An 11609-nucleotide genomic window follows, 5' to 3' on the forward strand; every position below is an offset into this window, starting at 1 on the left:
CTCATCTAACATTTCCACCTTTCTACAGTTCATTCAGTTTACCAAATACCACACCTTCCATAGCCAAACAGATGATGCCTTAAAGTTATTTTTCATTTGTCATAAGTTACTCAAATGAAAAATAAAAAGTCTATTTACGGGTTACGAGTTTAGCTGTTTCACATTATTTTTATTTGTGCTTTTGGAGAGATGGTAGAGATAGGTGAAGTAGGGAAGGGACAAGACTCCAATTCCTGAACAAGACCGGGTCTGTCATAAGGAGAAATGGTTCTGCAAATTTTCTGATGCTACTACAGCTAACAGAACAATATATGTTTTTGGGTAAATGAAAACCATCACTCACTCCAGTAGCAGATATTTGACATACAAGGGCTTCTTTGTCCAGTTGACGAAGTTTCCACTTAAGGTCTGCTGGGTTGAATTTCATTTGGCAGCTGTATGTTTATTGGTCTTTAAATTCTGAATTAAGTTCATTACCAGAATAGCGCAGTTCAGTATTGCATTCAAGCTTCATATTCAGGCTCAGTTTTTGAAGTCACGTGCAGTATTGATCATAGCAGTTTAATTTCTCTACAGTTCCTATTCTAGGAAATTAGTCTGTAGCTCTTGCATGTGCAGAGAAAAAGGAACAGATGAGCAGTGAAATAAAAATTGAATATATCCTACTCTCAGTCCTGAATTCATAATAGACCTGACCAAGGATCATGACAATTTTCAAGTAGCCATTTAAAAGGTTTCAAAGCTACAATTTATTAGAAATTTTTTCAGATAATGACAGAGCCCTTTGAGACTAAATACCTAATCCTTGAATGAACCAGTATACCACTTCCATTTGACCTTTTCTAGCCCTATTACTACCCGACAGGATGCAGCACAACAACCCCCACCAACTTTTGTAGAAAAGTAGAATAATATTCATTAGTTTAGTTGCATCACTGAAAGAGATTCCTTCCCTACCCCAATCCTACAGTTAAGTATCCTTGCTATGTTCCCTTTACTGGTATATGTATTTTAGACAGGGTCCGATTAGGTTCTGCACACATTAGCTCCCTAGTCTGGATGTCTGTCTGGCTGTTAGTGCCTGCCCAAGGAAGGTGAGTAAAAAGGAGTTACAAAACATAATACCATTCCCTTCAGTGGCAACATAAAATTAAGTCAGATTGAAGTGAACACAACCATTGCTTCAAGAGGAATTCTCCAACAGCAAATATGAAGTAAAAAAAAATTACCCAACATTCTCTCTACTAAAATACAAGACTTATCCAAGAACACATCTGTAAAATTAGCCCCAGGCTAGAGATCCTACTCATAAATGCATACACAATTTTCAATGCTCACATCTCAATATGTGTTTTTTCCAAAGTACCAACAGCTACATGCAACAGGTTTTGCATCAAGGTAGGTTTTTTAATACATCTGACAAGGTGCTATATTGGAAAACATGATGCCAAGTAGTTCTGTATCACAGGAAAAAAAAAGTTTATGATTAGTTCAGCAGATGAACTAAACTCAAAGGAAACAGTTCTCTGAGATTTCTACTGGAATAAATAAAATAAGATTTAGGTATATTCCGAAAGTAAATGAAGAGACTGAGGTGACACCAATGAGCTGCAATATAGGAGAAATTAAAGGAAAAGATTCTTAAGGGAATGGTGGAAGAAGGATCCAAATTTAAACAAAAAACAGCCAAGATCAAAAGCAGAAGAAAGGATTTCCATGGTTCTGCACAGAAGCTGTAAGCAAAGGCTAAATAATACTGGTCATGCCAGTACACACTGATGTAACGCTCTAGAGTACTCTTTGGGCTCCAGCTGGTAAAAGTTGGGTTAAGAACTATGGCTACCTTTTATTCTCTTTCTACAGACCTGTGTTGTTCTCGTGTTTTTTTTCAGAACTGATGAAATAGCTTCCTAATTTATCTACATAAGAGCATCAGACAGAAGAGAAACTCTAATAGTTACGTCCATGTAAATCCCTGTTCTGTGTGTCACTATTTCAAAACAAGCTCAGCCAAGACATGGCTGATGCCCTGAGAAGAAATAAAACAATCTCACTCATTTTCACAGAACACTACTTTAGCTCATATATTGTTTCCTGGTAGGATGTCCAGAAGAAGGGCGAGGAGGAGAGGAATTAATTTATGCCATTATTTAAGGGCCAGGCATGATCCTTCGTGCATGCCCATGCAAGGACACACACTGCATATAATGCACCAAAATCCATGGAGGACAACGGAGAGTGACTTCATGTGAAGCTGGCAGACATCAATAGAGCACAGCAGAGCTTTAACTCCTCCTGACGTGGTTATGGAGGTTAAGGTATCTTCTGTCAGCTATCAGGTTTGCTGTGGATATATTTCTCACATAGAAGTACTTAAGAGAAGTTGTTCCCTCATAAAAACTCCAGAGCTGTGCACCTGAGTTTCTGTTTTGTTTCATGGTCATGCACTTTTTGAAATTATCTAAGTTTGTCTTCTACATTGTTAGTACTCTGTCTTCATAATGGGGGGAAAAAAAAGAAAAGAAAAATCAATGTGCTATTACCCTGTCAACCTACCCTTGCAGGAATTCTTTGAACATCAATGCTTAAGTAGGAAAAATGTATGCATTAGCATCACTAAGCACACTATTTTTTTTTCTTACTTTAACATAAAATAGAAATTAGATGCAAAAACTGATTTAGTGTAAGAAGCAAGGGCTCACAGCAGAAGTAGAAAGATAAATCAGTAAACAAGTGTTCTAAAACAACATTTCACCACACAGAAGGTACATCATTAACGAAAAAGAAAAAAAAAATTCTAAAAATATCTACAGTGTGATCCACTGTGAACCAAATCTGAGGGCACTGCCCTCACATGCATGCACACACAAGTTCAGTTTAAACTGTCCGTCCTACTGAAGCAGTCAAAACAACACATATGTAAACCCAAAAGCATAAAATGCAGCAGGGTTATTTAGACATATCAGGGATGCTTGAATCATACAGCTCTTATTACATGTACAAAGAGAACCCACAACAGGGAGCAACTGTTTAGTGATGATTTCCCAATGTCTCAATTACACATACCAGAGTTGTTAAAAAGGCTCTGAGGAGTTCAATTTATATTTAGAAAAGTATACACTTAGCCTTTGGGACAGGAATAACATGAATTTTACAGCTGTGAATAGAAGTTTCATTTGGACAATTGGTCAATACAAGGTTTAAGTAAACATTGTTGCTTACAGATTTAGAAGGTGTGGGCAAATGACATTTACTTTGTAGGCAGCATGAACTATATAACTAGTATAAATTGGTCTTCGAGAGCCAACAACTGCAATATCTCATTCATCAGTGTACTTAGAATTGTGAACTGGAATTCCAATTACTGAACAAAATCTATTACCAATTTTAGTCACTTGGGTAAAAAATCCTTCTCTCTACCTCCACAGTAGTTAATTCTCTCAAATTATTTTAGAGCCAAACTATCAAGAGGAATGAGTCTACTAACACTGAGTTTGGCTAAAATAAACAAAGCAATCACTGTATATGCGAACATAATGCTACAAATCTGTAAAGCGATTGAAAAAAAACCCCAAAACATTTTTACTACCTATTAGGACACCCGGTTTTAAAGGGTTAACTTTAGCAGGCCACCTTCTGAAAATAACAGAAGAAAAGTCACAGAAATTACTGCATCGTTATTAACGTATTCGGGTTTGAATATAATTACAGCTGGAAAAAAAGATTTAATAAAGCCCCCATAAGTAGCTTTTAGTTTTATTTTACTTTTTGAGATAATTGAACTTTGGAAGTACTAGCTTTCCCTTGAACAGAAATATTGTTAAACAAGGCACATTTTTATTGCACATAAACTAGCAGTTACATTGTCTCAGGCTACTCAGTATATTCAACTTGCCACTTTTTTGACATATATGAACAATACATTAGATGCCTGTAGACAAACAATATATACACTACTATACAAATGGTTTCACATAAAAAGATTATAGTGATGTCAACAAATATCCAATTCTCGGATTCTGTTTTTTTCAGGTATTCTTTTTGTATTAGCTTTCTGCAATACATATTTACCAGGATATCTTTTATATGAAGTATTGCCACGGCGGGAACATGGAAAAAAAAAATAAATACTGCTGTAAAGCTAAGGAAAGATATGATGCAACTTTGACACTAAGCATAGGTTTCACTTACACTGAGAAATGGAAAAGAAAAGCAGAACTATGTTTACATACGCCACTTACCCGTGTGAAGGTACCCTCAAAACTGTGAATATCCAGCTGTGGCTTCTGAGCATAAACATAAGCATTGATTGAAAAGAGATCCTGTAAAACAGATTAATGTACTTACTATTATTTACACTTAAATTTAATCACATATTTTGAAGAATCTTTTAGTGGTAAAGATTCCACTTTATGACCCCCAATACCCCACCCCAAGTTAAGTTCATGAAATTTTTACCCAACTAAGAAACATACTGTTTTTTCAGTACATCTTACTATAAAGGAACCAGATCCAAGATGATGCTCTAAAAATGTTGATAGTTCAAACACTAAACTGTTTTACATTTATAACATGAGTTAGAAATTTTAACTAATTTATTTTGTCTTGACAGCCCCAATTCAATTTATAATAGCATAATCTTAAAATATTTTCCATATATTTGTTCTTCTAAAAATAAAGGGGGGGTGGGGGGGGGTAATGAAACTGAAAACAAAATACTTTTCCAGCAAGGACAAAGCCAACTGAATACAAGAGGAAACAATGAAATTGATTCAAGTTCTCTTTAAATGCTCTAGCACATCTGCAGTCAACCCATGAGAAAAAAACCCATCAGCTTCAAGAAAGCCTGGATACATCAAGAGGATTACTCAAATGCTTAAAGTCAGGGATACGCTGAACTAGTCTGATAAAATTGGGTCTGATATACATGGTACTACTACTCATGATGGCAAAGAACCCATGAACGTTCCTACCCTAAAACTAAGAATAGGAGACTCTTAGATACTACAGTAGCAGGCTCTATAAATAAATGGCAGTATGGTACAAATTAGGGGAAGAAAAAAATTAAAAATCTGATGACCATTAGATCTTAAGAGCTGTCCCTAGAGGCCCAGGGAGGATCACTTTAAAATTCTGAAACAATTATTTCGTAAGGTAATTGTTCTGAAACATCCACCTCCCATAGAATATCGCAGACTAATTGTTAAAAACTGGATACAAAGGACTTTCTTTTCATCACAAAAGCAAACCTTTTAGTGCTTTTTTACGTGGTCAGCACCAACAGCAGCTAAGAGACTTCAACACAAGTAGACCACTCACGCATGGATCCCCAATCCAATTTCTACTCTGGGGAGGAGCAGCTCCTTGACACTAAATCCCAGTAGATCTAAGAATCATAACCTCTGCTGAAATGCAAGAGTGTCTACCTTCTCACCATATGAAGCACCTAACTATTTGGGTTATCTCCATCCTTTATTACTGGATGAACCTTGCAAAAGGCTCATCAGACACCATCTCTGGGGAGCGGATTACGTGGCTACAATACCCTGTTCATGCTATCTTCAAAAGCAGAATTAATTTTACAGCCTCCTTCATGGAGGTATAACCATACCTTGGCTCAAATCTAGCTATTTTTAAAAGCATGCCATTATTTTTTGTTTATAATTTTGAATTTAAGAAAGAGTAACTACATTTGAATATTACATAATTTGAACGTTACAAAAATTAACTAAAGGTGCAATGGTCCACCTGTGTTAATGTCTTAAAATCTGACACACATGTATCCTTTTGTTTCTCTGTAAAATGGTTACAGATTTTTGAATTTTTTTTTCACTTTTCCAGATCAAAATGAATGCATTTTTTAAAATCTGTTGTACATTTATCAAACATGCTTAACTTCCATTTAAAAATGTGTAGCTCTATAAAAAATGAATTTGTATTTGTATTCTGCAGAGAAGAAATCTCTCAATTCATGCCTTGCAAAAGGTAGGACAGACTCTGTATTTCATATGCTTTTTAAAAGATGAATCAAATCTGAACATTAACTCTCACAAATTATCTTTATCTTAAACTGTTAGCCATTTATTGTAGTCTTTCACACGAAGTTCATTCATTGCATCCTTGTTCTTCCAACCTACTTTCATCAGGTTCACGAGAAATAATTCATATGAAACTAATACACATGTGGTGTCCTATATCTTCATCATTCACTTCTTTCCAATCTGTTATCACTTACAATTTAGCTAATCCAGGCTATTATGTGCTTTATTATGCAAAGAAAAATAAAGAGTCTCTCAGTAGTGGATAGCACAGCAGAAAACTAATACCACACACATACTCATATACACAATAAAAACTGCTAGTGAAATGTGTCAAGCAAGAACTTCTCTCTTTTCAAAGAATGCCTTAGTGGGAAGCAACATTAGAATAAAAGGAAGCAGCAATATCCACCTTTTTAAGTATATTAGCATTTATACAGTAATATATTTTCCTGGTTTCTAATCTTTCTATTTTCTTCTACTGCAATGTTCTTTTTCGCATTTTTAAATGTAAAAATTTCTACCACACTCCTTTGGTTTCTCTTCTTCTTGTGTTTTAGTTCTCTTTTTGTATTTCTGATTTAACACCTAAACTTTCATGTTTTCCTTTTTTTTCTTTTTTGAGTTTCAACTCTGAAACAAACTCACTTATCTTTCTGAAAAACTGACATCTGCACATTCCCTACACATTAGTGGCATTATTCTGGAATGCTACAAATAGAACTGGCTAAGTATTCCAAAAGCACATGTTTTTTCCCAAAACTAAAAAAACCTAAGAAAAAACTATGCTCTGAGAGAAATCCAGGGTGGTAGTTGATTGGCATTTCATTCATGATTAGTAGAAAGAAAAGACATACAAGCATATTACACATGCTCAGTAGCTTTCTGAAGTATTTTTTCATTATTAGGGTAAAGAAAAGGGATAAGGACTTTTTTTCTGTAACCCAATGCTCTGTACTCCAAATGGACATTATTCTCAGGCCAATAAAATACAGCAGCTGAAGTTTTATAACTCAAGAGAAAGACAAATCCAAAGAATGATACAGTTATAGAAGACAGATTACACATGAACTGCATTCAGCAATAAAGGTTACTATAAGAGTACAAGTGGTTCCTTCACCTAGTGCTGCTTTCCCAGTAGTAGAAGCTGTGCATTTCGCATCTCACTATCTTGAAAGAAGTCACAATGGTGAATTTAACAAGACGACATCAATATTTGTACATAACACTACATGTAAACATAACTTCTGCTCACTGAGCAGGAAGAATTTACCTAGTTAGGTTATGTCACTGATTCCCCCTATATAAAACCAGGGAGAAGGGAAATTACCTTAAACAAAGGATTTCATTGTGTATATATATATAAAAAAAAAAGAGACAACTACTTTTTATTAATGATTTAACGAATGAAGGACTTGATCTTTGTGAAATTCAGCTTCAGTAAAGAATTATTTTCATACTATAAGCATTGAACTGCTGGTTCACTGAAGCCAAATAGTTCTACTGATATGTTCAATGGAAAGAGTATTCTACATCTAAAATTATGTTGGTTTTAGGAAACAGTGAGGGCAAATGACCTCAGTTATATTCTTACTCAAGGAAAAAAAAAAAACCCAAACCTTGGGTAAGGGGACTGTAACAGTTCTAGATTAAAGAAACTACATGAAAGACTTGAATCTCAAGCAATAAAAATTAAATTATTTTTATACAACAGTAGATGAGATTTTTTTTTTAAAAACTTGACATGCATTTAATTATCTCATACTTGAAAATAATAATTCAGAAGAACGCATTTCATCCTTCTACACCAAAAGTCAGGAGATGACTTGATGATGGTACCATAATGAAAACGTTCTCTTTTGCATTTCACAATTTAAAATTCACCATAAAGTTATCAATAACATAGAAAAATCTCCTCTATTAGGTCAAGGGCAACATTTGTTCACCTTACTTAAAGATCATTAAAATACATTCTTAATCATAACATGTAGTTCATTACAAATAAAATTGCCTTTGGTTCAATAAAACTAATTAAATGTAAATGGTATTGTTTACTGCTGTATGGATCTTCTGATATAAATCAGCAAGTCACCATTTATTGAAAATTACAGTGACCTCATTGCTGTTAATAAATTTAGTTGATCACACAAGCTAGAGAAGAATGCCTCCGAACACGCGTATCGCCAGAACTGCCCCACCGACAACTATGAAACTGCAAGAAACCTTATCTAGGTGTTACAATATTTGCTGCTCTGCCATCATTAAATGACTTGTTGAAATTTTAATTCTCTGATCACATTAAGTGCTTTAGAAAGACAACAAAATCTGTACTGATCATCTTGGTGGTGTCATCTGTTCTTCAAGAAAAGCTCTGAAGGTCTGCAGGTTTGTTTATTCTGGGTGTCACAGCGGGTAGGGTTACAGTGCTGCTCTGCTGACACGACTGAAAGCTCGTGCCAACACAAGATCCTCACCGCCTTTACATCAGGTAGCTAAAGAAATCAAACCCAGTGACAATTATGGGGAATATATTCTGTCAAACACACGAACAAATTGTTTATAGTCTATTTTATGCTCAACTTGGGACACTCAAATTTTTAAAAATATATTGTAATATGTAAATATGAACTGTAAGCCTCGGCTTTGAAAACACACTGCACACACGTGGAGAAGACACTGGAACAGGTGATGCTTTATGCGTGGAGAGACCCTGGAAGTCAGAAAAGCACTACTGCCATCAACAACCGCTACTTCTGACTGAAAGTTAGCTGAAGCTATTTGATCCATTACAGCGAAACCCCAGAACGTCAGCCCAGAGAGAACAAGGGCGAAGCGCCAGACCCCAGCGATGGCGTCCCACACGACCCCTCTCTGAACAGGTTCTCTGTGCGAACCGCTGCTTTGTCATGAACACGTATAAAGTTCACCTCGGAAACCCAACCCGGTTTTGTAGCCACGCGTACAAATACGAGCCTCCGATCCAGTTCAAAGGCAGTACTGAACTGAAACAAAAGCTTCCCGTCTTCGAAATGGACAAGCCTAACGGAACTTTTGAGTTCTCCACAGAATTCTCTGTGGACACAGAACACACCGTGCTCTGCCCCTTTTTGTTACCACGCCTTTCAACTAATCCAAAATTCCCAAACTGGGAATTATCACAGCCCCTCAGCCAGATGGGACTCGCCCTTAACTGGTGGTGAGGGCGGGGCAGGGCGGGGCCTCATCAGCCACCTTCCCACCACTCTGCCAGTGGCCGCCCAGCAGGTGACAACCAGGAAGTACAGCCGGGGTGGGGCAGGGCGGGGCACTCCCCTGGCCAGAGCCGTACCCCAGCACCACGTGTGCTGCGACACGGGCGCATTGGAAGAGTCTTAGTCATCTACACTACCTGGGGAAGTGGCAGCGTTGTCGGGTAGTATTACAGAGAATGGACAGAAACCGGCATTTATCGGGTACAAAAGGCCTGGTAGTTGGGAAGGTTCATTTCCCCAAATTCCTTAAAGCAAAATCATTTTCATTAACGGATTGATTTAAGAAAGCTAAAGCAAAACATTTATACAGATGTTCCCTGAAGTGCCTTAATTTCACCGCGTCAATTATTTGGGGGGCAAATAATGACGCGCTGCCCACCTCGTGCGGCACATAGCGCCAAGAGAATGGAAGGCAGATCGCCCCACAGCAGCTTCTTTTAGCAGAAGGAAGGATCGCTGCCCAATTCTCCTAACATTTGGTAGAGGAAAGGAAATCACAGTTGATCCCGGACCGCAGCACAAAGCTCAGTCCTTTGCCAGACTGCTTCAAACCCCAGCAAGTTTCTGCAGAAGTAATTTTAAGCCTATCAAAAAGCATATGCCCCTATTACACAGTGTACAGGTTAGCAAGATAATCGCTGTAAAACAGTGGTTTTTCAAGTCAGGAACAGAAACAAAGCACAGGGATGTTTTACAAAGCAACAGACATTTTCAAGTTAATATCTGGAAAGCAACTTGCACGATTTTTCAGTTTTATTAAAAAAAATTTCAGCAACTGATGATACTGTAGAAGTCCAGGGTGAGAAAAAGTCTACTTGAAATGGGTTTCTCAAATGACCCTTACTTTTAACCAAGTTGCTTCAAATTTTTTCACTGCACATACAGGAGAGCTTGAATACTGTTTGCTGAGAAAACCTCAACTACATATTTTAAACATGCCATTTCAGGTAAGTTGGGTATAAAGTTTCAAAGGGTGCCAAATACTATCCCTACATGTTTAAAGTGTGTATCCTATTTTTGCTTTTTTTCCAAAACCATTGTTTTTACTGTAACTTTAAAGAAACAATTCTGCCCACTGCATTTTAATTTAGCTTTACAGAATATGAGTAAGCAGAGGGCCTATATACAGACACAGCTTATGACTCTATTAGGAACTACAAAAATTAGGCTTAGAATAAAATAATTCCGTAAGACTATTTTTCGTTAGTATGAAATTCACGGCTTGCTTAGAGCTTCATACTAATCTTCTGAAGTTGTCCATCCACAGAGTTTCTTTAGGTGGCTGATACTCTTGCATATTATTGCCATCCCAATAAAGGTAAAAGTGTCTTTGCAGAAATTAAAGAAATACCAATGTGCTTTCCACGGGAATGGAAACAGCCTTCTGGGATGCGTGCTGAGCATTATCTTCTGTGAAGGATGTGGGGATCCCCTAAAAAGCATTTACATTTGGGTGCATTAGGCTACCATTTCCCCAAAATAATTCACAGCCAGATGGGTTTTAAGGGTGAAGCAGAGATATGACATGACCGCTGTAAACAGTCTAAGACCAGCTGGGAAGCAGCCATTTAAAATGATCTCATTAAAGAACCACCAAGTGTCAACGGTTTCACCAAACCACACAGTATGGAAATTGGGAGATAGTTTAGTTTAGCCAGCAGGAAGTATTATACCCAGTGTCAGTTACTTCGGGATGGCATGTCAGCTTAATGCAGACAAAGTCTTGGCTAGCACGGTTAACTGCGTGATGTGAGAAAGGGCAGAGGCACGTCAACTGCTTGGTGGCTTCCATCTGCTGCTGGTAGCCAGGGAAGGCTTGTTAAGTGTACATAGCTCCTCTGCACCTGAAGAGGCAACTCAGGTTGTCACCTACAGCTCAAGAAGAGGGAGAATATAAAAATCTTGCAAGAAGCACAGATCAGTTGGAGGTAGGTTAATAGCAGTAAGTGGAAACAACTAAGGAAGAAATGGTTACTATACTGTACAGTTGATTCCTGTATACTGTTTCCAAGATGCATGAATAATTTCTTGGTGATGCCTTGCCTTTCCCTCCCCTACATGCCCAAAACAACCACCACCTGAAGCAAACCTCCACTTCTGCAGAAGCTGAGGCTGCATGTCCTACCATTCAAATGCAGACTCCCCAACTTCAACCATTTCTGATTTATTTTTCCACTGTAAACAACTACAATGCAAATATTTACTTCTTTCAAATCAAATGCACAGGTTTAACAATACTTTTATACTATCTCCATAGATGCTTAATTTGTCAAGTCTATTGATAACTGGGGGGTTTTGGGTTTTTTTGGGGGGGGGGTTT

General features: G+C 37.3%; 1 protein-coding gene across 2 annotated transcripts in view; it reads right to left on the minus strand.

The window, feature by feature from the left end:
• The window catches only part of ATP9B (ATPase, class II, type 9B), a 152294-nt gene that overhangs the window by 83657 nt on the left and 57028 nt on the right, over positions 1 to 11609 (minus strand). For both annotated transcript variants that reach the window (XM_010577071.1, XM_010577063.1), the window contains exon 8: positions 4242 to 4322. In XM_010577071.1, coding sequence (XP_010575373.1) covers positions 4242 to 4322 — 81 coding nt within the window. The remainder of the gene's footprint in view (positions 1 to 4241; positions 4323 to 11609) is intronic.

The sequence above is a fragment of the Haliaeetus leucocephalus genome, unplaced genomic scaffold (assembly GCF_000737465.1).
Source record: "Haliaeetus leucocephalus isolate CR32 unplaced genomic scaffold, Haliaeetus_leucocephalus-4.0 Scaffold41, whole genome shotgun sequence".
NCBI classification, from domain to species: domain Eukaryota; kingdom Metazoa; phylum Chordata; class Aves; order Accipitriformes; family Accipitridae; genus Haliaeetus; species Haliaeetus leucocephalus.